The 27,925-nt window shown below is 44.9% G+C and overlaps 2 protein-coding genes across 3 annotated transcripts in view; one reads left to right on the forward strand and one right to left on the reverse strand.

The window, feature by feature from the left end:
* PLN (phospholamban) overlaps window positions 1–19,395 on the forward strand; it is a 57,838-nt gene extending 38,443 nt beyond the window's left edge. The window contains exons 3-4 of the mRNA XM_019479565.2: window positions 15,014–15,052; window positions 18,852–19,395. Of these exons, the coding sequence (XP_019335110.1) occupies window positions 15,014–15,052; window positions 18,852–18,898 (86 nt within the window). The 3' untranslated portion in view covers window positions 18,899–19,395. The remainder of the gene's footprint in view (window positions 1–15,013; window positions 15,053–18,851) is intronic.
* The window catches only part of CEP85L (centrosomal protein 85 like), a 200,968-nt gene that overhangs the window by 130,777 nt on the left and 42,266 nt on the right, over window positions 1–27,925 (reverse strand). The window lies entirely within an intron of this gene.

A 27,925-nucleotide genomic window follows, 5' to 3' on the forward strand; every position in this document is an offset into this window, starting at 1 on the left:
TTTTAGGAGATACCAGCAGAACTTCTGAGAGTTAGGATGAAAGTGACTTCACCGAAAGGTCCTGCATACCCACCCAGAAAGTGGGGGAGCACCCACAGCCACAACCCAACCACTGCTCCTTGTAGTAGCTTAGGGCAAGACATACTATATGCATGGTAGGACAGTACTGCCTAAGTTCAGTGACAAGCCACCAAAATCGTCTCAAGGTTTAGAATGGAATAGTAGGGATATTTTTTCCAAATTCTGAGGGTTTCCTTGCAGTTTGCAAAGAAGATAAGGCCATCAGCTACGAGCTAAGCAGAGAAGCAGCAATCACTCTGTGTTTCTCTAAAGCTGCCTGACTGTACGTAAGGAAGACAAGACAGTAGATGGAGGCTTCTCAAGCCTTGTTCTTCAACCTAGGAATGGTTCAGCAAGGATGTGAGGTGAAATAAGGCTCAAAGACCATCCCATATATAAACTGCTTATAAAACTTAACATAGTCCTAAATTAGACTTACGCTGCTCACCCTCAATTAAGTGGCTCTTACACACATCCAGAGAAGCTGCTTCAAACACGTAATTACAGCACGCCAGAGCAGACTTGACTAATTGACTCTGCTGGAGCGTGGTAATTACCGTGCTCCAGTGTCACGTGTATCAATGTCCCCATGCTGAAAAATGGCAGTGCGGTGCTTTGAACTAAAGCTCATTCAACGAGCTTTAGTTCAAAGCGCCCCACCGCCATTTTTCAGCATGGGGGCACTGATACAAATGATGCTTCGGGCGCTTTTAATTAGCACGGCTCTCAGAGCTGCACTAATTAAAGTGCCGTCCCTCCCCCTTAATGCCCAAGTGCAAAGCAAACTCAAGAGAAGAGACTTAGATGCCACGGTTTCTTTTAACAATCTTTGTAGCATCCTACAATTTGGACATCTGTATGTTAGGGTGACCACTAGCACACACCAGAGCAACTAAACATGGCTCTAAACTGTATCAGTGGCTGGCAGCTGGGGACTGTCAGGGCATTGCTAGGCCTCAAATTCTAGAAGGGTATAGGAGCCATTAAGAGGGCTGTATAATTTTGTAAGATTCCTCTTTGAAGAGAGAAGATCCTCCTGATGCCAACTGCAACAGCTGTATGGATGATATGATATGCACGGAGCAGGGATTCTTAACTAGGTGCCTTGATATCTTTTCAAGGTTGCTGTGGGGTACCACGCAATGTAGCAGTGTTCAATGTACAAACATGATTCAAGGATAAACCCAGAGTTTCACACAGGAAGCCACAGCATTAAAAATATTCTGACTGGTTGCAATCCAAGTTCTTTGCAAAGAAAGAACTGCAAAGAGCTAGCAATTTCTGAGGGGTGCCTTGAGTCTAAAAAGGTTAAGAAACATTGACAAAGACACTGAAGCATTAAACAGCCTCACCACTGCTAAAGAATCTCTGTTGTCCCATTCAACAAACACATACATTTAAGTATTTTAATTCAATAACCTGTGTTTCAGAAGAGATTGCATACCCTATATCTGATCACAGAGAGACTAAAGAAAATATCAGGTGAGCCTAAAAGTAAGTTTCCACTTGCCTCTCAGTGGAAACAAGTTAAAAATAATCACTAAGTCTGACTGAGAAGGCTTTCTGAAGTAAGGACAAGGTTGCTGCTTTCATTTGTCCGTTCAACTTGTGTAAAAAAGGAGAAGGCTAACGTGTTCGGTTATCTACATTTCTTTAAGCAAGTAAATTAAAAACAAAACGTATAAATAAAGCTATGCTTTAGATGAGTAAATTGGTCTGAGAAGAACACTGTGAACCATCTAATTACACAAAAATGTGTTACTTTCTTTTTCTGGTTTTCCTCTCAAGAAAATTAAACACCCACACTCAGAAGCATAAGCTCCAACGAGTAATGCAGTAAGAAAGGTTTTCAAGTTGAATTTTTTCCCCACAAAGTCCTTTAAATTAAATTTCTGAAAGAGCATATTTGAAAATATGCATGCTATGATTTTTGTTGTTTTTATAATTTGGGAAATTAGGAATTCCATGAAGATTCTTCTTTTCACTTGCTTTAAAGAGTCAGGAAATGCCATCAAAAATACCTTACCTGTTCTATCTCTTTCTCACTGTGCATCCACCTACTTGCTGCCTTCTCAGATTTAAAGATGCTGTTGTTACTGATATACAACACGAATAAAGAGTTCTCACGTATAGCTCTAAGGAGGGTTCACAATGAGCATGATGCAACAGGCTACCCAGGAAAAAATAATCAAAATGCATACAAAATGCATCAAGAACAGAATGGAGAAGTGGGAAGAGGGGAAGAGAGAAACATTTCCCCCCACCTGCTTAATTTTTTAATTTCAGTAATCATGAGGGTTATTTATAAAACAGCAGGTATCACTTTCAAATCTTTTTAAAATGGAAGAGCGATCCTTAGATTAAGTGCTTTTTTTCCTCGAGAAATGTAGAAAAAGTACTCCACAACAGAAATTGCATAACCAGGTATACATTTATGGTATGGTAAGTGTCAAGATGTTTGAACACACATGCTATTAAAGGGGAACTAATATCTTAACTTGCAACTGTCTTGTATTAAAATGTCGCTCTATTTTCCTTTAAGTGAGCATGGAAGAGTGAAGACTTACAGAAATCAAAAACGTTCCTTTATCTCCTCCCCCCAGAACTCTCATTAAGACTAATTGCTAGAGCACAGAAACAATCAAAATGCTACAGATTTTACCCAACACGTTTTCTTTCCTTCTGAAGCTTACCAAAAAAAAATCTCTCTGCACCATAAGCACCATCACTTCGTAAGCCACAAGATGCACATGTTTCTGCCCTCCCTCTGGTATTCCATCTAGCCCAGGTGGGAAGCAGTTCCAGTGAGACGGGTCCTAGCCTTTTGCCTCCTAAGCAGCAGTGGGTGCTAGCCAGTGTTCGTTGCTCTCTGTCCCTGCTTTGGTGCCAGATGCTCGCACTCTCTTTTCTGTTTTTCCATCCTTGGTCCCAATAATTTATCTGTTATACAGTTAGTAGCCTCCCTCTAATCACTGAGGGAGGCCTGTAGTTTCCTGGGAGGTCTGGGCCCAGCATGCCTGCATTACAAATGGGCCTGAGTTAGCTAGGGGTAGCAACTCAGCTAGGAGCCGGGCGGTGGCTAGGCTTGCCTGTCCCTATCCTTCTCAAAGAGAAAGAACTGCACTTTCACAGCCTCTGTCTACTATCTGCTGCCCCAGAGAACCAATGTACCAAGACCTTTTCACCCACTTATATTTTCTAACATACATGCACTCAAAATCAAAATCAACACCCCCACCTCGCGCACAGCCATTTTGAAAGCAGTTTATGCACACTGAATTTCTGTTATTACAGATCTGAACTGGTTCCAATCACTTATACTGGTTTATGTGTAATTTCTGTCCCTAGCCTTAGTGCCATACTTCATGGACACTCTATGTTCCCAGGAGGACTTGGTCTATTTCATAGACATCCACAACTCCGGGGAAAAAAATCTACATTCTGCCTTCCAAAAATAAGGTGCATGTCTTATTGTGGAACACACTGTATGCAAGAAAAATGGTAGTTCATGCTTTCAGCTGTTATTTCATGCCTACCCACATTTTAAGAGAAAAGATGGTGATGCAGTGTTGGGTGTGAAAAAGGAAGTTAAGACCATGCAGAGATTACACAGCTACATCAGGAAATATGCCATTTTCCCAACACAAAAAGTGAGCATACAGGCATTCAAGCAGTCTGTGGTGAAAAAAACTTAGAGACAGCTGCAGGAGAAGTTACTGTAAGCAATATTTGCCTAAGCTTCTCAACCAGCCCTCATAAGTACATAATTTGAGTTAGAATGCCATCTAGTACTATGCACTGACTAGCCTCAATTAGCCATCACTGCAGAAAACAGGGAAGTGTATTTTGTTCTGTACACAAGCAGAACTAAAATTTTTCAGTATGCTTAAGTGTATGAACATCTGTGCACCTATTTCTTTTCCTATACTGCATCTAACAAATAAAAATTATTGGATAATGGGAGTTATACACAAGCAGGAAGAACCAAAATACTGTGCACATCTAAAATCAGAATGTGGTCCTATTTTTTGTATATATGGGGGGAAAACAATAAAAGATGTTATATCCTGATGAACTATGAGAGAGAGAGACATGTTTACAGTGGAACAAATTTTTCCACAGGTATCTGAGGCTATTACAAAAAGTGCACTGTGTGTATTGTAAACCCATGTCAGGAAGACACCAACATTCTCCAATTCCTTAATTTGCTTTTTGAAAATTTACCTTGCTTATTGGAAAAAGTTACCCAATAACTAATTGTTTAAGTTTTACAGCAACTTTTTCTTCCTGTACCCCAAAAATTTAAGATTATAAGCAGTGATGGTCACTGAAGCATCTAAGAAAGATTTACTCCCAATATTTCCATACAAATCAAGTAATCCTACCTCACCTATATTTGACTGATCCCTGCTTTAAAGAGAACAGGATCCATAAAGCAGCACTACAGAAAAATACCAATATGAAACATTAACACTGAAAGGCATATTAAGATTGAGGTTTCAAAACTGAAGCAAATCTTTACCACAATTTACAGATTATCACATATTTGCTTTCTGTAAGGTGTCTTGCCATCTCTAGTCTAAAAGACCTCATGTTAATCATCAGTAGAGGAAGATATTAGACTAGGTATACCAGAATTTTCAGCCTTTATAGCACAATGGATGTATATAACAAGTACTAAATAGGCATGCATCTCACATAAGTACAGTCTTCCATTTTAAGATGGCAACCTAAATACAAACAAGCCGGAAACCATTCTTTCACCTCAATCATTACCACACTACAGTAATTTTTAAATTCCATGAAAAAAAAATTATTGGAGTATAGAAAAATATGATTAAGGAAAATAAGTGACATTAACAGTTCTGCTGCACAGCTCTTACTCCACATATCCCAAGTTGTATTTGTAAAAAAATGAAAAATGAACAGACTCCAGGTCTTGTGTTGTCAGCATTAGAGTACTAGTCTATAGTAATCTTAACTTTTCAGATATGGCTAGGGATCTAGAATACTAGACTGATATCCGAGTGAAGAGCCTTAATCCACAAAGTATTAGTGGAGCTACATCTTGCTTCATCAATGTCAAAAGGATTTCTTTCACAGTCTTAAACTAGAGGGGACTCAATCTATAAGGCCTAATCTTTCAGTTAGATAGACATTTTTACTGGCTTGTCAGGTACTGACTTGGATATACCACGGTTTGAAAAATTCAGATATTTAATTTTCAGTTTGAGATTTTCTGTGCTTTTCTTGGGGTGTCCAGCCAGATTTACACCTTCAAGTAGTTGTTCCAGCACTCTTGTTTCTACACTAGTAACAGTACTTGCATGCGCAAGTTTGAACTTGTAAAATAATAGTTAAAAATGTTCCAACTCTTAAACAAAGTGTCAGTGCAAATTTGCCTGGGCCCTAAAAATCAACTCTGCCCAGCACTTAATTACAGAAACATTTTAATCAGATTTAACAACAGTGTCAAATCTTATATCCACAGAACCAGTTTCAATTGAAATCAGGATGTGGCCTACGGGGAAGAAAAATACTACAGCCAAACTATACTGTGTACACATTGAGATTACAGGAAAACCTCATTAATTCAGAACACAGGGGACCAAAAAATACCGACTTCATAATAAACTGGTTCACATTATCCAAACTACAGTACTACACTGTATGTATTACATGAAGCCACTGTACAGTACCTGTATAATCTCTCTCAGTTTCTTAAAGAAAGAACTCACTGTGGTCTGCTTAACCATCTTTTTATATCGATCATGGACAATTCAGCTCATTTTTTTCATGGCTTTCTTTATTTCCTCATCCATGGCAGCAGCATTGTCTTTCAGCACAGATTTGAGAACTGTGAGCACCGCGTGTGCTTCCTTCTGACACACATTTGCTCGAACGCATCGCTCTTTATTTTCTTCCACCTCTTCCTCTGTGGGGGCATCCTGACTTCCTCTCTTACTACTTCCTTCAGCGTTGACACTTTATCATCAATACTGACGGACTCTTGGAAAGCAGTGGGGCAATCCATTTTTCCTTGAAGCTCAGCCTAGTCAGGATCATCTTGCTCAAACTCAATTTCTTCAGCAGCCTTAGTGCCAAAGCCACCCTTCTCAAAGCAGTTTATCCCATGCAATGACAACATTTCTCATAGCATCGAGAATGTTCCATTTATGCATATCTCTTGAATTCTTGGAAACCTCTCAGAAGATAATGCACCAGTTGTTTCCAGTATGCCATCACAGCATGGTGTATTATTTCCTGATCTAGGGACTACATGTAGCTTGTGGTGCTTGTTGGGAGAAAGAGCGCGCACACATGCTTCAAGTCTAATCCTTCGTAATTGCAGGCCACACAGTTCTCAATTAGTAGAAGCATATTTCGATTTTGGCATGCTATTTTCTGTTCAAGTTGGAGTAACCACTCAAAATAATAGTTATCCGTGTATTTTTGTTGGCCAGTACAGGCACGGCAAGCATTTCAACCCTTTCATACGCCAGGGATTGTCAAACTTTACAGCCGCTAGCGGCTATAGTTTCTCACAACGATTGGCATTGCAACAGAATAGTACAGTGAGCCCTTCTTTGCTTTTCTTCCCACTGTGACACATTTCTCCTTTAAGTGTCAGTGACCTATCAGGCTGCAGGTTATAAAAAAGTCCCGTCTCATCAGCAATGAATGTGTCCTTCAGCATGCATTTGTCCAGAATTGGCTTCACGCTTGCAGCCACAATATCAATGTAAGATGCTTCACCATGTACACAAAGCAAAACGATGTTGTGACAATGTTGGAAGCCAAGCATTAGAACACTGAAACTCTACTCCTAGCTTCAACACAATTTCACCTGCTTTCTCTAACTAGCAGCCCAAATACTGGGATACTGTTCACCCTCGTATCACAAAACCACTGAAACAGTTCAGTTTCTGAATATAAATAACTTTACACTTCAGATTCCTTTCTTCATCCTGGTTTTGTATCCTTCTGTTGCCATCTTCTCTACTGAATCCTGAATCTTCAAACAAGTTGAAACCCAACATGCTTTTAAGCAATTTCCATTATGGATTTCACTTTCTTATCTGCTTTATGTATCATTTTCAGCTTCTCTAAAAGTGTTAACTTCTTCTTGGTTGCCATGAAGCTCACCCCTGCTGGACCTGCATATGACTGAAAGCCAGAGGTGTATATAATTCTGGCAACATAAAATTACCAACACGTTACTGAACAGTGGTCAGGACTGTTGCTATGCAGAATAATTCTGCAATATTATCTATACAGTAGTACTGTACTTTGAAGTAAACAAACAAATTTTCATGGGTTTATGGTCCGAAGGACCAGAAAATGGCTTCAAATTTCAAAGTAGCCACATTTCAAATTATCCATATTATAAGAAATACAAATCCTGTCCTGTTGGCTGGGGAATTACAGTAACTTTGAGATATCCAATACTTTGAACAATCCAATGTCAAATTAACAAGGTTTTCCTGTACTTCTGTGGCTTCCCCAATATGAAAACTGCTCAGACCATAGACACTGTGCTGGCTCTCTCTCAGAAGCATGGAGCTATGGGATTTCTTCACACTTAAAGTGAGTCTGGTATCTCAGCACCTTCAACAGCAGTCTCCCTAACACCTTACCCAGACACCAGACTAATGCCAATGTAAGGATAAAAATCACCCTCCCACACAGAGTATACCTACTCAATCCCCAATAGTATTAAGTGCAACAATTACTTTTAAGTAAAATGAGACAAGGTAAACATCTGATACAGACACAGGCTGCTATCTGTAACATCAGCCAGTCATATGAGCACTCTTTCCTTAACCCTATATAATAGTGTAGCCTTTCAGCCAACATTTAACCACAGCTGTGTTTAAAATACATTTCAAGATTTTTTTTTCTCCCCAGTCAAAATTGGCAGATGAGGGAGATTGTGCCGGCAGGGATGTACATGGGCACCAAGGTGGGAGTTTAGGTAACGTTTCAATGGCTGTCCTTGGAAATAATTCAAATATTTATTGTTCACTACTTCATTTTCAGTTGCTGCTCATCTATCTGGGTATTTATAGAACTTATCTCCATGGTACCTAATCACCTTCATAGCTTATGCTATACAAAAAATTTTAAAAAACAACCAAACACCCCACTTTCTTTGCTACTCAACATCCCTCTGAAACCTGTTTCTACAAACAATTCTTTCCCAAAAAAATCAGAAATACAATTTCACTCTAAATGGATTATCTGATTCGGGGTCTTACTTCTTGACTGAATCACATACTGAGCATGAATTATTTAATATACAAAGGAGGGCAGAAATAAAAAGGAAATACTAACCTATAAACTTGCTTCTAATTCTAAAATAAAATCAAACCTTCCAGTCACTAGTTCAGATTTTAGATATTCATCTTATGATGGTTAGTGCAGGGGGGGGAAAAAGGACATTTCAGTCTGTTTTAATGATGTTAATTATTAAATGTTCCTTCACCCTGAAGAAACACAGAAAGCCATTCTGCGCAATGCAGTGCCTAATGTGGTTGCTTGTGTTACCTAATAGTAGCAGCAAATCCCTAACACAGCAAATTATAATAGCATTCGGCACACATCCAAGCTACCCAGGTGAAATGTGACACTTAGCAAAGGATAGGGATTTTAGAAGCTGAATACAGATCTTTACATCACTGCTGAGGAGGCAGAAGTGGTAATTGGGTCCCAATGCACTTCTGTTTTAGGGCAGAAGCAAGGAAGATGCAAAATAGTTATGATGGTAAGTCAAAGCAGCATGCTTCACAATTTCTGAAAATGATACTGAATTCTGAGTTAAGATTACTTTAGTGACAACTGGAATGGTGACATATTGGGCATGTGTTAAAACAACCTAAATCTTGATTGATGATAATTGTGAATGTTGAACATAATGTATCATTTTTAAGAAAATTATTTCTTACCACACCATTTTAAAATGTTTTCCTCACTTCTTAATAGGTTGGCTTTCCTTTTACAAGGTAACATTTAAATTTAATAATGCTAAAAAGCCCATACCACATCATGGTGTTTTCAGTTCTATACACCCTCAGGAAAAAAAAAACAAACAAACACATCTAGGCACATTTACAGGATTGGAAAACTGAGGCCAACCAGTTATGTTATCAGGCCAAAATTATAAACCATCAGATTACAGAACCAGGAACAAGACATGGCTCCCAACAAAGAGTCTCATTCCTAATACACTGGATGATGCTGTACTCCAAAAAATACTTTTCTATTCTCTCATCCATCCCTCCCCACCCTCAATCTGCACAATTTGGGTAACGATATCATGATACTACAGCAATTTTTGATAGGCAAGTAACTAAAGGTATACAAACATCTACATAAAGTGCACATTGTTCCCAGAGCTGCAGAAGAACATCTCTGAAGAGCTTTCACACCAAATATACCAAACTACAATGCCTGAAAAAGTCTACATGCATTTAACTTCACAGAAGCAGACTCCATTTCTCAAAACTTCAGAAGTGCACACTTGAGTCAACCAGGGGGTGTTTAATTTGTCATGCTTTCTGACCCCTTGAAGTGTTTAGCCTCTCAAATTTCAATGGGAAAAATACTGGAAATGTGAAGATAATAGTAAAACCAGCAATTTTTATAACTTTGCTCAGCACTAATTTTTTTTTCTATTTTACTGGTATATGGTATGCTGATTTTAAAAACAGGCTATTTTTTTCAAGAGATAAGAAAAATGTCCTAGGTCTTTAACATTTAAAAAAACAGTAATACAAAATGTGAGGGCTTGATCCTCCTCATTTTCACCACTAGAAGCAACCATTAAAGCCAATCAATATAAAAGTAGGTACAGACAGTCAAAATGCCTAAGACTGCATCGACTCAGTCTTGCAGGTTAGTCTAAATTGCACAGATTAAATTGAAACAGAAGTGAAGAGACATTTAATTTACCTTCAATTCAGGAAATGCAGCTACATGCCTGCAGTAGTTCAGGCCAGAGGCTGGGGGGCACTAGAGCACAGCTCTCTGGCTGTGTTTGATTCCTCTTCCTGCTGCCCCTGAGGTCTCTGGGATTTGCAGTCCAGAATTACAGCAGCAGGGCTCTGCAGGGTTGCTCATCACTTCCTCTTCCTGCTTCCAGGTTCTTCTGGGATTTGTAGTCCACAGTTGTAGCCAGCAGCAAGTTTGAGCAGGGGAAGGAATGTTTAACCCCCCCCCCCTCCCTGGCCCCAGACCCTAGCTGGGGTTTGCCTGGGGGGGGCACTGCCCCCCCCCCCCCCCCCCCCGCATAGACTGGGCTACATCCCTAGTCAGGCTTGCCCTCCCACCCAACCCCCTTGTCAGCCAGGCCTCACTGCTCCAGCGAGGGATTAGAGGGGTGTGACCCTGCTCTCTGGAACAGAAAGCACAGGCTAGTCTAGGGCTGCAAAGCATGCTGGGATGTCAGGGGACTCTGATTTAAGTTGAACCAGGAAGTAGTCTGGGACAAACATTTCACAAACCAGTTTGACCCAAATGAGATCTGATTTTGAGGAGGACTTCCCTATGAAGCCAGAGTACTTGATTTTATTTAGGGCCTGAGGGCTGACTTCTCTGTTACGGTTCATACTGGAAGACTGGGATTGGAACTGACAGGGGTGTATGAGGACTGCAGGCCCTGCCAGGGGCTGAACTCAAAATTCAGAGCACAGGTGAGGAAGGCTGCAGCCCAAGGGTGAAGGCACAGCCAGAAACCTTGAGGGGTGCAGCCGGGGCCCAAGAGAGAAGCCCTAGGGCCAAGACTAGAACGCTCGAGAGGTAAAGAGGGAGCTTGGGAAGGACAAGACTAGAATTTTGAGGGGAGAGCCAGCTGCACCTTAAAGGGGAAGTGGGCCCCAGAGCAGCCAGACCCAAGCCCCAGGGGGCAAGATCAGAAGCTAAACTAGATGAGGTATTGGACTGTGGTCAAGGGCTCCTTCCCCAGGATGGTGAACTGTTAATACCTCCAAGGCATTGGCATGGCTAGGTGGAGGCCACAGGTGGCTGTAAGTCACTAAGTTACCAGAGTTGCTGAGAGGACAAGAAGGATGCCAAACCATTGATCCCCTGGAATACAAGCACACTCACAACTTTTCTCTTAAACCAACATCAAATGTGTGGCAGGTGCGAACATGGGAGAGATGGGAGGTGGAGACAGAGGTCACCTGGGAGAGATGGGAGGTGGAGACAGAGGTCTTGATGCTTTGAGCATCAAGGACAATAAAAAGTCCTTTTTCAGATATGTGGGGAGCCGGAGGAAAAGCAAGGGCAACGCTGGACCCCTGCTGAACCAGATGGGGCAACTGACAAATGACACCCAGGAAAAAGCCAACCTATTAAATAGGTACTTTGCGTCAGTCTTTCATCAGCCCCATGGGACGCCCATGCCCGCTACAGGGCCGGGAAGTCCGGGTGAGGGTGATCCCCTGCCCTCCATTAATGCTGACTTCGTGAAGGAACATCTTGAGAAGCTGGATACCTTCAAGTCAGCTGGCCCTGACAATCTTCACCCCAGGGTATTCAAGGAGCTGGTGAGCAGCATAACCCAGCCTCTAGCGCGGATCTTTGAAAACTCTTGGTGCTCTGGTGTAGTGCCCGAAGACTGGAAGAAGGCCAACGTGGTGCCTATCTTCAAGAAAGGGAGGAAAGTGGATCCGGCTAACTATAGGCCCATTAGCCTGACTTCTATCCCGGGGAAGATCTTAGAAAAGTTTATTAAGGAGGCCATCCTTAATGGACTGGCCGACGCCAACATCTTAAGGGATAGCCAGCACGGGTTTGTTGCGGGTAGGTCTTGCTTGACCAATCTCATTTCCTTCTATGACCAGGTGACCTATCACCTGGACAAGGGAGATGAGATTGATGTCATATATCTTGACTTCAAAAAAGCCTTCGATCTGGTGTCCCATGATCGTCTCTTGGAGAAACTGGCCAATTGTCGCCTTGGGTCCTCCACGATCCACTGGCTGGAAAACTGGCTCCGGGGTCAGACCCAGAGGGTAGTAATTGATGGAAGTCACTCATCGTGGTGTCCTGTGACCAGTGGGGTCCCCCAGGGCTCTGTCCTTGGACCCATACTGTTCAACATCTTCATTAATGATGTGGACACTGGAGTCAGAAGCGGACTGGCCAAGTTCGCCAATGACACCAAACTTTGGGGCAAAGCATCCACACCAGAAGACAGGCGGATGATCCAGGCTGACCTGGACAGGCTCAGCAAGTGGGCGGACGAGAATCTGATGGTGTTCAACGCCAATAAATGCAAGGTTCTCCACCTTGGGGAAAAAAACCCGCAGCATCCTTATAGGCTCGGCAGTGCTATGTTGGCTAGCACTATGCAAGAAAGAGACTTGGGGGTCATCATTGACCACAAGATGAACATGAGCCTGCAACGCGATGCTGCGGCTAGTAAAGCGACCAAAACGCTGGCTTGCATCCATAGATGCTTCTCAAGCAAATCCCGGGACGTCATTCTCCCCCTGTACTCGGCCTTAGTGAGGCCGCAGCTGGAGTACTGCGTCCAGTTTTGGGCTCCACAATTCAAAAAGGATGTGGAGAAGCTTGAGAGAGTCCAGAGAAGAGCCACGCGCATGATCAGAGGTCAGGGAAGCAGACCCTACGATGACAGGCTGAGAGCCCTGGGGCTCTTTAGCCTGGAAAAGCGCAGACTCAGGGGTGATCTGATGGCCACCTACAAGTTTATCAGGGGTGACCACCAGTATCTGGGGGAACGTTTGTTCACCAGAGCGCCCCAAGGGATGACGAGGTCGAATGGTCACAAACTACTTACTACAAGATGGTTTCAGGCTGGACATAAGGAAGAATTTCTTTACTGTCTGAGCCCCCAAGGTCTGGAACAGCCTGCCACCGGAGGTTGTTCAAGCGCCTTCATTGAACACCTTCAAGATGAAACTGGATGCTTATCTTGCTGGGATCCTATGACCCCAGCTGACTTCCTGCCCTTTGGGCGGGGGGCTGGACTCAGTGATCTTCCGAGGTCCCTTCCAGCCCTAATGTCTATGAAATCTATGAAGTCACCAGGGAGAGATCCCGCCAACCCTGGACCTGAGTCCCATTATAGTATTGCTACAAGACTAAAGAGACATTCAATGTTCACTGCTATATTATACATTATTAACAACTAAGAATTCATCCCACGACTGGGCGGTAAACATTAGGGGCTACAGACTATGCAGGCAGGATAGAACAGGGAGGAAAGGCGGGGGTGTGGCGCTCTACGTCAAATAGCAATACATGTCCCCAACTAACAGGATGGGGCCAGAGGAGGGGCAGGCTGAAGTACTCTGGGTCAGAATACAGAGGGGTCGTGGGGAAAGGAACTTAAATGGTGGGGGTCTATTACAGACCACCCAACCAAGGGGAAGAGCTGGACCATGAATTCTCGGGCCAGCTTGCGGAGGCACTTAAGGCAAGGGATGTAGTTGTCATGGGTGATCTAAATTACCTGGACATCTGCTGGGAGGAGCAGTCAGCCAGGTCGGACCGCTCACAAAAGTTCCTTGCTGAGATACAGGATGTGACAACTGAAAGGTGTGCCTGTGTGATAAAGGTGCTTGCTGAAGGCTCTATGAAGATTATACCAAGTGTTTTTTTGTATTTGTTTAGATATTAACCTATATGTTGTTGCTAAAAGCCTAATTCAAGTTTAAGATGTAGTGGGGCCTGGTATAAAGGCCTAGAAGTTTAGCAAAGCCTAGAAGTAGTAAGGCCCTGTGGCACAGTTAAAATTACCTTATCAAAGGAATGCAAGGCTTGTACTGCTAATTGGTCAGTCTAAGGACAGTTGAAGTAAAAGGAATCTGAGTGGTCATATGTTAACAGTATCATTCAGAAGCTATAAATTAGCTATAATATCTGGAAGTCATTCAGAAGGAAGATACAGCTCTGTAAAAAGGATTAGTTAGCTGTTGCCTGGATCACTGGGCCCATGGACCTCAAGGAGCCCAAAGACTGCATTCCAGGGTCCTTCCCGGTACCCTTCGGACAGCTCTGTTCAGGGACATCTGACTTCACTGAACTTTGTGGAAAGAGAAGCTTGCTGTGTATCAGGGATCAGAGGGAACTGCCGAAAAGTTGCCGACATGAATTGCTCTCGTCTGTCATTGTTTATTTTGTTACTATGCGCAGTTGTGTTTTTAAGTCAATAAATCTTTCTTACCCTTCTACCCCCGACCACACTCTCAATCCCGAACCCTCTGCACCAGGCAGCTGGGACACAGGACCTCCACTTAACCTAGGAGGTGCACAGTTCCACCAGGGGGAATGCCCTCCTGGACCTGGTTCTGGCCACAGACAATGACCTGGTGAGGGGACTCCAGGTTCTTGACCACCTGGGTGACAGTGATCATCGCCTATTGGAATTCACCATACAGCTCAGGGTGTCAAGAGTCTGCAGTAAGGCAGTAGCCCTTGATTTCAAGAGGGTCAATTTCAACAAGCTGAGGAGATTGGTAGGATAGGCACTGGGGTCCTGGAGAGTTGGGGAACTGGGTGTCCAAGATGAGTGGTCATTCCTTACGGAGATGATCCTCCGTGCCCAAGGGGTAACAATCCCAATGAGAATCAAAGGGGGCATAAGTGCTCAAAAGACCCCCTGACTCACCAAAGGCATTCAGGAATGCCTGAAAGCCAAAAAAGAGGCAGACACCCAGTGGAAGGGAGGGGCTATCACCAAAGAGGAGAATACCTCCTTCGCTTGAGCTTGTAGGGAGGCTGTTACGAAAGCTAAGGCAGATATGGAACTAGGGCTAGCATCAAGGACAACAAAAAGTCCTTTTTTAAATACATAAGGAGCATGAAGAAGGCACCGGGTAACGTGGGGCCCCTGCAGGATACGCTTGGCTATCTGGTGGTTGCACCAGAGGAAAAGGCAGACCTTTTTTAACAATTTCTTTGCCTCCATTTTTTTGTGCAGGTACCAGGACTCCCCCACTGAAATTCAGGATGGACTCAGGTGAGACTCTCACAGGCCTACGGTCAGGAAGGACTGAGTTAGGGAACTTCTAGAGGGGCTGGACGTGTTTAAATCAGCAGGTCCAGATGCTCTCCACCCCAGAGTGCTGAGGGAATTGGCAGGGGTTATCCAGGGGCCCCTGGCACGGCTTTACAAGCATTTGTGGTGCCCTGGCCAGGTGCCTGACAATTGGAAGAGGGCCAATGTGGTCCCCATTTTCAAAAAAGGGAGGAAGGAGGACCCAGGCAACTATAGGCCCATTAGTCATACTTCAATCCTGGGGAAGCTCTTTAAGAAGATTATCCAGGACCACATCTGGGAAGGACCAGCAAGGAGGGACGATGCTCAGGGGCTACCAGCATGAGTTTATTAGGGGCAGGCCCTGTCAGACCAACCTGATTGCCTTCTACGATCAGATCACAAAATCATTGGACGTAGGTGTCGCGGTGGATATAGTCTTTCTGGACTTCAGGAAAGCCTTTGACACCGTCTCCCATCCCATTCTCATTAAAAAGCTAGGCGACTGTGGCACTGATGCCTACACAGTCAGATGGGTCACAAATTGGCTGAGGGGCCGCACCCAGAGAGTGGTGGTGGACAGGTCATATTCGACCTGGAGGGATGTGGGCAGTGGGGTCCCCCAGGGCTCAGTCCTTGGGCCAGCACTGTTTAATCTCTTTATCTGCAACTTGGATGAGGGGGTGAAAAGCACCCTGTTCAAATTTGCTGACGACACCAAGATCTGGGGCGAGGTGGGAATGCTAAAAGGGAGGGACAGGATACAGCTGGACCTGGACAGGTTACAGGGGTGGACTAATGTGAATAGGATGGGATTCAATACTGACAAGTGCGGGGTACTGCACTTGGGCAGTAAGAACCAGCAGCATACCTATAGGCTGGGGAACTCCCTTCTCGAAAGCACAGTGGCAAAAAGAGATCTTGGAGTCATTATCAATTCCAAAATGAACACAGGCCACCAATGTGAAGATGCAGTCAGTAAGGCCATCTGCACCTTGTCATGCATCCACAGACGCATCACAAGCAGGGCCAAGGAGTTGATCCTCCCCCTCTATGAGACACAGTTGGAGTACTGCATTCAGTTCTGGGTGCCGCACTCTAGGAGAGATGTGGCCAGCATTGAGAGGGTCCAGAGGAGGACCACTCGCATGATCCAGGGACAGCAGGGCAGATCCTATGAGGAGAGGCTACGGGACCTGAACCTGTTCAGCCTTCACAAGAGAAGGCTGAGAGGGTACCTGGTGGCCGTCTACAAACTTATCGGGAAGGAACAGCAGGGAATGGGAGAGACCCTGCTCACCCAAGCACCTCCCGGAGTAACAAGGAATAATGGTAATAAATTGTTTGAGAGTAGGTTCAGGCTGGACATTAGAAGGCACTATTTCACAGTCAGGGCAGCTAGGATCTGGAACCAACTTCCAAGGGAAGTGGTGTTGGCTCCTACCTTGGGGGTCTTTAAAAGGAGGCTTGACAGTTACCTCACTGGGGTCATATGAGCTCAGTATTCTCTCCTGCCTAGGGCAGGGGGTCGGACTTGACGATCTACTTAGGTCCCTTCCAGCCCTACGTCTATAAAAAAGAATATGCAAAAATGATGCAACACATGATGCTTTCCTACATTCCATTTCCTGGCTTACAAATGCCACGATAAGTTTATCTTTGATGGGCAGTGGGCACCACCTACTACAGGGGCGGGCAAAATATGGCCCATGGGCCAGATCCAGCCCACCAGCCACTTTCATCCAGCCTGTGGCACCCATCAACAAACTGTACCCTGCTCAGCCCTTCTGCCCTAGAGGGTGAGAGCAAAATGCCCATGTATACACATGCCCCCAGCGTACCCTATTGTGCATTGCTCCCACCCCCATGGGCAGAAGGGCCCAGCCAAAAGGCAGCTTCCGGGTGGGCTACTGCTACCACTGCTGCAGTTGCCAGGGGACTTGCTTGGGTTTCCTGGCATCCCACTCGCTCTGGTCAGCAGGCAGCACCCCACGAGGCAGAGGCAGCGCGGAGCTCAGGTGTACAGGGTATGGGTGTGGAAGGGCAGAGGGTGCAGGGACCACCCTCTCCACACTTCCCCCCCCCCATGGTGGACTGCCCCAGCAGGCAGTGGCAGCAGCAGCAGCAGCAGCAGCAGGCAGGTATGCTCAGGGTGTTCGTGCCCAGCAGCGCGCAGGTCCAGCCAGCACATCACAGCAAGGTGCACAACCCCTGCCAGGCCATCTACATTGCCAGCGCTCCCTGCCACACACGTGCAGCCCCCACACTTGCACAGCATGGGAGGAAAGCCCCATGTGCTAGAGTTGGCTGCCTTACTGCTCCCTGCTGCACAGATCCAGGGACAGGCAAAGCAGCTGGCTCCAGCATGTTGAGCTTCCCTCTCATGCAAGTGTAGGGCTCCACGTGTGCAACAGGGAGCACCAGTGGTAGAGAGGGCCCAGCAGGGGCTGCACCCCTTGCCGTGATATGCAGCACTGGCCATAGCTACGTGCCACCAGGCACAACCACCCTGAGCACCCCCATCCTCCCTCACACCCCACAAATGCCACACACCCACACCCTGCCCCCACATACACAACCCCCCAACATACACTATGCCACGCACACAAACAGCCACACCCCCACACAAGCCCTCCCCACAGCCTACCATACACACACGCCCACCACACACACACCCCCAACCAATATACAAGACTAAGAATTTATAGTTTTTTTATTGCTAGCAATAAATCTTTTTATACTTTCACCCCTGGTATCTTTATTGGCCTTTGCATACCGGGCACGAACCCAGACTTGAGCTGGGGCCTAAGAGTTAGGGGTAGGGCTTCTGGCCCTAAGATGGCAACCAGGGGGCAAGGTAACGGTCAAGGGGTGGGGCAACCCATGCAGCCCTCAAAACCTAACCAAACCTCGTTAAGCAGCCCTCCACCCAAAATAATTGCTTGTCCCTGATCTACTACCACTCTATAACATTCTCATAGTAATAATTAAGACAAAAAAACAAAAACAAAAAAAACAAAAAAAAGAGATAAAAATCAGATGCTTCTCATCTGAACTCCAATTAAAATAGAAATTAGCAGTTTGGGCTGCAGAACTATTTTATTTTTAGCCAGCCTTCTTGCCATGTAATTACAGTAGTTTATGACAGAATATTCAAGGCCTGCAACTGCCAAAACCAGGCATGACTGGGCTGTACTCCCTGGAATCTCAGTCTAGGATACAGTGCTCCATGTTCCTCCTTCCATCTTTTTAAACCGGCTTCTATCAACACCTCATTTTTAATCAAGAAATTTAAAATGTAGCAAGACAGTTAATTCAGCCCGTTTGCTACTTGGATTCAGACTAACTGCAGTTACTAGACCTGGGTTATCAGTAATTGGTTTATTAGTAGGGAGCTTGAGCCTGCAAAGTGTTGAGTTTTTCTAACTCAGTGAAGGAGCACTAGGTTGGGCTGAAAGTTCTGTGAATTATATTTGTTACTTCCAAACTGAAAAAGTAAATAGACTTCCCTTTCTTCTGCTTCCTTTTAGAGGAGTCTTGTTATATCTTTCCCAAACATGTCTATTTTCTCATATAGCAGCAATGTAACTTGCATGCAAAAGACATTTAGAAATATTTAGTAATGGCAACCTATTACTTCTGTGAAAACACAAGTTAAGCACAATTCTTCTCTACTCTTCTCTCCTTCCCTCCCTATCTCCCTCTTGAAATTTTCTAATGAAAACACATTAGACACGTTAAATTAGGTAAAATATTCCAAACTAATTTCCCCAAACCACAGGAGGCCCTATCCTGAACAAACGAAAGCAGAGGAAGAGTCCTCTCTGAATGTGAAAATGGCCTGCAACCATCAATGGATTGACATCAACTGAGCTATCTTGCTTCAGGCTCCTGCTCAGAAACAGTAACAGATAGATCTTCATACCACATCTCTCGCAGTGTTTCAGTCAGAAATCTCCACCAGGACCCTAATCCTGGAATGAGCTTCATGTAATCCCACCCCTGTGCCTGAAAAAAGCCTCATGGCCTTCAATAAAGCTTTGTACAACAGTCTACCGTACAACACTCACTAAAGAAATGCAGCCTATTTGCCGAAATTTTCAACAAGCTCCCAATTGTGGGCAACACTCCTAACATCTCTTCCAAGTGCCTTTAGGCACAAAAGAATGCACTGCTTTGGCTCTATTAAGGTCCTTGCTCCCCCTAATTATAATTTTTTGCCAAGCAAACCAAAGTTAGGGGAAAAATAAAGTATGACATTTTTAGTGAAGCTTTTCCTTACAGAAAGCCTTTAAACCCCAGTAATTTTCGAATCCAGTAATTTAGCATTTTTGCTTTAAGTACTTTGCTTTCTATTTTATTATAGACAGTAAGAGCAGTATCTTTCTTAAGAGAAAAGAAATCAATTGCAGAATGCCTCAAACCCTAGGTTACACCATAACCCACTGAAAGTCAGAATCAATTTATACAACTAGTTTAGAAGTTATCACAAATTCACATCCGTAAGAGCACTGAACGTCAGTTGCCAACATAACGTTTTACCGAAGATAATTCTGCAAATAAGCCAAGTTCAGGGGATGGAGGAGGACTTCCAAAGAAGTATGTCCCCTATCCCGAATTTACAAATTTCAAATACACATATAATCCTGTAATTGCAAACACATAAGAGTCTCTATAGCAGGGATGGGCAATTATTTTGGCTGGTGGGCAACTTAACAAGTTTAGGTGAGCTGTCGAGGGCCACACACAAAATCTTTCAGAAGATGTCATTTTAACAAATTATAGATAAAAAAAACGAATTGTATATTAAAAATCAAACATCTATTATAACATATTTTATTTCATTTCAAAAAATATTTTTTGTCCCAATATATGTTTTTTGAGTAGGGTATATAGAGGCAATTGTATAATAGCTCATAATAAAGTCTTACTCTTGTATGTTGTGGGATGGGGGTGCATGCATGTGTGTGTGTGCACGCGGGGTGGATGACTGCACACGCACTAAGTCCCAGGAGCTGGCAGAGGGCAAAGGGAAAGAGATGGAGCAGGGGGCACGTGCAGCACATCTCACTCAGGGGGTGTGGTGCAGGGGCAGTTTGCCACCCCCCATCTGGCCCATATGCTTCTCATTTCTATCATCCCTCTACCAAAGGCAATAGCAGTGGCTCTGTCTTTCCTCTTAGCCTATGCAAAGATAAGCAAACAGCTGCTGAGCTCTCCATCCCATTCACTTCTCCTCCTGAAAAATACCAGGAGGCATTACACATTTCCAGCAGGGGTTCTCAGCAAAAAATAAACTAAAGGTTTTGGGGCATGGATAGAGAGATTACAGAGGCTGCCAGGTGACAAAATACTTTCCTGCTGTGAGGACGGTTTGGCGAAACAGCAACCACCAACAGTTCTAACACTGGGCTACTCACTGTTTTTCTAGTATAAGCCACACAACTAATGAAGTTTGTTTGTTGTAAATATGCCAGCCCACCTTTCCATCATGTGTACTGACTGACCAAATTAGAAGTCATTTTCTAATACCCCAGCAAGGTTTAAATCTCCTTTTCCAGGATTTTCTGCACTTCAATACAGAATTCTCTCCTTGTCTCCCCCCTCCCCCTTCAAAAACAGAGAACACAAACTACTAGGAATTTTGCATAAATAAGAACAGTGGGGTCTACACTTTTCTTATGTTCCCATTCACAGTTCAGAACCACCTGTATTTCATTACAACAGAGTAATAAAATGAGAAGATCTATCAATTCAAAATATAAATGTGCATTATATACACACAGTTGCAATTAATGGCCAAGAACAGCTAGGCATTTTACTTTTGTTTTTGCTAAATGTGAAAAGCAATATTTGAAATTCCTCCCCTGCTTACATACACAGAGTTAAATGCACAAATAAAGTTTTTCTTTGGAAATTCAGAAATAAGCCCTATTTCTTAAGTAATATATCAGTGACCTGTGGCATAGGTTTACTGTAACTTCTCAATCAAGTGCGCTCAGTTTGTCTTGCTTGGTCTTAAGTATTCAAGCTAAACCGTGAAATCTAATTGGATTAAAAAACAAAAAGGTTCCGATGGCTAAAGTAAAATCTTCACTGCCACCTACACAAACCCAACGGTAAGCAGGCTGAAAAAGTAAAAGGGCAAAAAAACTTTGTGTCTCTAGCTGACGGACAGGAATCCGAATAAGGTGACAACACTACAGAAAAGCATCACTATAGAAAAGAACATTACTTCAAAGGCCTTTTTACTAGAGGTGCACCGATATATCAGTCCGAGATTGGATTAGCACTGATACAAAGAAAATTGTCTCTAACTGAAATCGGCCTGAAGTGGCCAATAAATGTCCCATGCACGCGCACAGTTGCGGCGCAGCATGTAGGCAGCAGTGAGGAGCAGAGCTGGCAGTGTGGAGAGCTGGTAAATGTTGTGGTGGGGGGGGCAAATCAAGGCCCCTGCAGCGATGAGAGTGTGGGGCTGGGGTAGGGGCAAGTGCTGCCCAGCTAGGGCTGGAGCGGGGGCGTGCGGGACAGAGCCACAGCTCATCCAGGGGGCACGGGAAGGGGTGGGGGGCAGCTCCCACCACTGCGCGCAGCTTGTTCAGTCATCCGGCGGCTCCCACCACTGCTCCCACCATTCATCTGGGAGGGCATGGTGGGGGTGCGTCCCCAGATCTGCACGTGGTGGGCAGCAGCGGCACTGGGAGGCAAGCTATGGGGTGGCTACAGTGATTTTTGGGGTGGCTGCAGCCCTCCCCTGTAACCCACTTCCAGCGCTACTACTGCTCCAGTGCCAGTCCCAGCCTGCAGCTGCAGCCTGTCCCACCCATGCAGATCTGGGGCACATGCCGCCCCCGCCCCCCCCCCCCCCATGCCCTCCCAGGATGTGCACAGCAGCAAAAGCCGCCCTCGGACAAGCCATGGCTCCATCCCACATCCTGCCCCACCCCAGCTGGACAGCTCCTGTCCCAGCCCCAACCCCTCCCTCACTGCAGGGGATTTGATCTGCCCCCCACGCCTTCTACCACATCAGACTTACCAGCTGCACGCAGCTGTATCAGAAATCGGATCGGTATTGGTCAATACACCTCCTTAAAAATCAGCTATCGGTATTGGCCCCAAAAATCTCTATCGGTGCACCTCTACTTTTTACCTAACTAAAGTTAAATTAAGTCATCACGTGGACTTGTATGTTACCTTGTACATCAGGCTACAATCCTGCCTAAGGCCTCAGGGTGCTCCTGCAATAAAGCTAACAACAAGAAAAAAAAAAGTTGAAAATCTCATTCAAATTGGCAAACAAACAAAGCCATTGTTTCAAGTCTGTACAAGGCCTGTTGAATCTGTGAAGATACCAGTTATTTTTAGCTTCTAACAGAGATGGTCTGAACTGTGATGCAAAAGGATACACCATTAATAGTCTTTCCATGGTTTACATGATCCACTAAACATGTGCAGGATGTTCACTCTTATGATTCATGGGCCTATGACAACAATAACAAAGTTGGGACATATATTTAGGAGCAGAAGAACAAACATAAGAAAGTTTATGTTGTTCTACACAGTAAGATCCATTTAAAATAAAATATGTACTTATGCCAACTCTTCAGCAAATCTAGAATGCTACACGCACAGGAGACAATGCTCTTTTGGAGTCAAGGCATAATTTTGACCCCAAAAAATTAAGAAAAACAAAAATCTGGGTGAATGGACATGAAAATACCTCATTGCATTTCCCTCTCAGAAGCTGACAGATGATGATGTTCTGTACCATTCAATTATTTTGAACAGAGCAGTTTACAAGCATGAACCCCAGGATTACAGAAGACCCACATACCCCAAAAGACTAACCATGCATTTAACTTGCAGAGATGCTGGGAAAGGAAGTGAGATCACTCCCAAATAGCACAAGTGGCCATGAGGGGAGAAGGCTCTCTACAAGACTGTGCACATCACGTAGAGCTGGAAAGGAATCAGATCTCTATATCTACCTGGACTACCTAGCAATATATTTATATGATGGCTGTTCATGCCAGAAGAAATACAAAAAAATCTGAGCTATTGTGGAAAGAAAAAAAGTCATCTTAAAGGACACGCAAGAAAATAGTTACTAATGTAAAATGAATAAGGGGAAAGATTGTACACAAGTAAAAATCTATCCTCTATAACATGGTTTCTCAACCTGTGGCACACGTACCCCTGGGGGTAGACACGCACCGAAAACCCCCAAAGCAAGGTGTCGCTGCTGCTCCCCCACTACCACCAGGTTGCATCCGGCCACTCACCCTCCCCACCCAAGCCAGCCACAAGCTGCTGCATGAGGGGTTACTGCAGGAGGGGAGAGGCAGGCATACAGATACCCATGCACTCCCCTCTGATCCAGCCACAGGCAGTAAGTTTCTTTCTTTATCCTACCTGTGCTTGGGGGGGGGGGGGTGCAGACCGAGACCCACACAGTGCAAGAGGGTGTGCAGTAGGGGCAAGGCACTGCCCCGCTCCCTCCTGCACTATGGGGATTGCCCCACAACTGGGCCCGCCTGGGGCCCCGTTCACTGCGCATGGGAAGAAGCAGGCTACCACTGTAGGCTGGGGCTGGCAGTGGCACTGGGCTTTTCCCGGGACTCAGGGTGGGCTGCAGTGATGGGAGGGGGGCTGCTGGCACCCCAAAATGTACTGTAGCCTTCCCCAACCTGCCCCCCCCCCCCCCCCCCCAGTGCCACCACCAAACACCGGGAAAAGCCCAGTGCTGCTGCTGGCCTCCCACCTTTAGCTAGCTTGGGCTCTGGGCAGCTGCAGCAGACAGTGGGCAGGCTGCAAACAGCTGCACCGGGCTCTGCAGCCCCAGCATCTGCTCCCTACCAGCAACTGCATGCACGCCTCACAGCAGAGAGCAGGGGAGGGTTGCGCTGCCTCGGACCCTATCCCCGCTCTCTGCTCTGAGGTATGCATGCAGTTGCCACCAACATGGAGCTGATGCCAGGCTGCAGAGTCCGGGGCAGCTGTTTGCAGCCTGCCCACTGCCTGCTGCAGCTGCCCAGAGCCCAGGCTGGCTAAAAACAGCTGGGCCAGGCTCTGGAGCCCAGTCATCAGCTCTGTACTGGCAGCGACTGTACACATGCCTCAGAACAGAGAATAGGGATAGGGTCTGAGGCAGCACAAGCCTCCCCCACTCTCTGCTCTGAGGCATGCATGCAGTTGTGGGTATGGAGCGGTTGCAGGGGCTGCGGAGCCCATTGCAGCTGTTTGCAGTCTGCCCGCTGCCTGCTGCAGCTGCCCAGAGCCCAGGCTGGCTACAGGTAGGGGCTAGAAGCAGCACCGAGCTTTTCCTGGCTGTGCTGCCTCAGGGCCCCACCCCACCGTCCACTCCGAGGCGCATGATGCGAGCCCGAAGCAGCTCTCTGCAGCCTCCTGGCTGCAGGCAGCCCAGGCTCTGGGCAGCTGCTGCCAGCCACAGAGCCCAAACTGTTTGCAGCAGGGCTTACAGACTCCCAGCTGCCTGCTGGGAGCAGCCCACGCTCCAGGACTTTTTGTCTCCAGCCCCAATTTCTTGATTATGCAACAATAATAATATAGTTATCACTTACTATTTTTCTGATTTGCACTATCACCATTCTTGATAACAGCTACCCCTATCAGCCATATTCCTTTGTAGAAAAAAGGTTTTCATATGCTTTAAATAGCAATACTCTACACCTTTCACAACTGGTATTTTTTTCTCAATAGCAAAATTACGCACAAATCCCCCAGCCAAACAGTGCAACTGCAGCACAAGAATGTAAAACTCTCAATGCAAAACAGCCTTTGATGGAGGCTTTCCTTTGGCATCATGCAATTTCAAAATAGGGAAGAGGCAAGTAAGTACTTTAAAAGGTTTATTCATTTGCAGCTCTATAGAGGGTTTTAAAATAAGCCAATAAACCTCAATGCAGCCTACATATGGTCACCTAATCACGGTAGATCCGTCAGAGGTTTGGGGGTCGGAAGCTTCTAAGGATTTCACAGTAATGAGATTTTTATACAAGCTTCCTATTCCAGGGCAAGATTTCAATCTGCAATCCACAAGGTGCACTTCAACTTTTATATTCTGCCCTCCCTCTGTGAGTTGTTCTCTGAGCGAAAGCAGAACATGGGAGTCAAACTCTGCATGGTCACAGAAGGAAAATGTTGGTTTCACATTAAATCTTAAAAGCAAACAGAAAACACACGAACAGCACACTGAGGTACACAAGCAAACAGTATGCACAGCCCCTTACATGAAGCACGATCTCTCACTTAACATCAAGTAAAAATAGCTGCCTTTTAAAAATCACTCATTTGGAAGTTTACATATTCATTTTCAATGCATCTATTGGAAAGTCATCAAAAAACAATGCCTGTATTCCTGAACACAGATTCCACAATCTATTAACAGGCTTTAAACCTTAAAAGATCCTTAGTCATCCTTGCATCTCTAAAGTTATGCCATCATTCTTCTATCAAATTGTTAATGGGGAATGGGAGTACAGAGAACAGGAAGAAAAGTTCAGTTTTGTCCTTTAAAATAAATTCTGAATGGGGAAAAAAGAAAGGAAGAGGGAGGATGGATGGACCTTTTTCATTAGCAAATTAGTTACTGATGCATTTTACTGTGTGTTCTCTTGTCATGAGAAAATCAGAAGGCTTCCAGTTTTTTGCTTTCCTTTTTTGGCAGCATAAACACTACTGATACTGTTTGGTTCTCTGCAAGAGAGCCATGAGAAAACAAATTGTATTAAACTTGTTGCTTTCAGTCCTGTTCTGTATCCCAACATTAGCCATTCATACTCAGATTAGGCCATACAGGACCATTTGGCAAGTGAAGAAAAATTGTTAAGCACAAAGCCACTGTACAGTAGACAAGATGGGTTACCCTGCAGTTGTCTAATGACTCTAAAGGTATCACCTCCCATGCAATTATAGAAGCAAACCCAAAAAATTAGTATTTCAAATGCAAAACAAAAACGTACACCTGGGAGCTTCCATTTCCCCTTATCTCAGTCACTTTTGAACTGGTTTCTCTCAAACATTATTAGCATTTGAAATAAGAACTTCACTGTTGTACCTTAGCCCCTAAACTCATAGCAAAGAGGAGTAAAACTTGAATGAAGGAATGAATGTATCAAACTGCAGCATGGCATGAAAGTAAAGTCTAACAAAATAGTTCCCCTAAAACAGCTGACACGAACAGAACAAAGCTGAGATCAGAGGTTCTCAAACCATGGTCTGTGGACCACCACTGGTCCGTGAGCTCCATTCAGGTGGTCCGCAGAAAGATGACCTAAGGCTAAAGCTGACAAACATTACACCTGACTTCCCAGAGTTTTGTTCAAAAAACAGGCACATCCATAACATTAGAAAGGTAAGACTACTGATATAAAAATATAAGTCGTGTGCTTTGATTTGTAGAACAAAAAAAAGTTTAAGTGGTCCACTGAGACCCTCAGCAATTTTCAAGTGGTCCACGAAAAAAAGTTTGAGAACCACTGATTTAGATCAAATACCTGGCAACTAATGTATTAAACAGTATCATATGACACTGCCAGTAATTTTACACTTCTGTACCTTAGCAAGAATTTTTTTCTATTTTAAACTGGGGAGCACCCCACAAAGACAGACGCTGGTCTGATGGCAGCCATAGATGCATCTTCGCCAATCACCTTGCAAAATCAGCTATTAAAAGGGTGAAATTTTCCAAAACTACAATAAAATGCAATGGGATCACTATGGTACTGAAACAGAGCCCTGAAAGGGTCTTGACTCTAGTGCACAGCTGGAGTGAGCAATAAGGAGGTTGTTTCACAGATGACAAGGATAGTTGCTGTCACAACCCAGTGATTTTGGTGCCTCGGCACGGTGGAATTTTCCCGCCACATGAGAGCCTCTTGCAAAGTAAAGGTTTTCTGTTGCAGCAGAAAACCCCCGGTGCAAGAGAGTTCCCACCATTCGAATGCAAATTTGTGTCCTGCTATTGGCCAGTTCTAAATTATTCCTACGTGGCAGCTAGTAATTGGCTTGCTAGCCGTTTAAAATTTCGCGTGACTTCCGCCCAAGTCGGAGAACTTTGAGCACGCTGCAGAGTGCCTCTGGAGAGATCTGACTCGTGGCTGAGCTGATCGATAGACTGATCACCTATCGATTCTTCTCCCCGTCACCGAGCACAATCCCAGACGTATCCTTTTCCTTGCCGGCCTGATTTGTAGACGGACGTGCTGGCCTGAGCCCTGCCAGCTGGAACAACTAACGTAGTTGTTCAGACGACCGGACCATTTTCGTCGCAACCGCAAGTGACGTAAGTAAAGTTTTACAACCATAAAGCTTTCTCGGCCTCTCTATTCACCAGCCCGCCCTGACGAACGAGCAATTATTAAATCAACTCGAGTAGGCTTTGGCCGTCCAAGACATGGCGACGAGGATGGGATCTAAGGGCACGGTGATAGAGAAGAACCTAATCGGGTGCTGCCCCTGGTGCACCGGGACCCGCCACGTAGAGAATGCCAACGATCTATGGGCACATATTGCTTACCACCAGGCGGTAGAAGGGGATGAAAGAAATATTGATGGTTACTTCTCCGTAAAGAGAGAAGAAGCCGTAGTCAAGGAATGGAGAACTAAGCTATCCCTTGGGGAGTTTGGATGTATAATGGGGAGCGACCGGGTCTATTATCGACCCCTGGAGGAAACCTCAACCATATCCTTAGCCGGGGTGAAAGCGCGGAAGGCAGAAAAGCTGACCCCCGCTCAAGAGTTCGCTCAATGCATTCGAGACTTAAGGGAAGAAGGGGAACCCACCCCCACGGACTGGTTCAACTGTCCGGATTTGGTGCCTGAGTCGCGGGG

The sequence above is a fragment of the Alligator mississippiensis genome, chromosome 1 (assembly GCF_030867095.1).
Source record: "Alligator mississippiensis isolate rAllMis1 chromosome 1, rAllMis1, whole genome shotgun sequence".
Classification (NCBI taxonomy): Eukaryota; Metazoa; Chordata; order Crocodylia; family Alligatoridae; genus Alligator; species Alligator mississippiensis.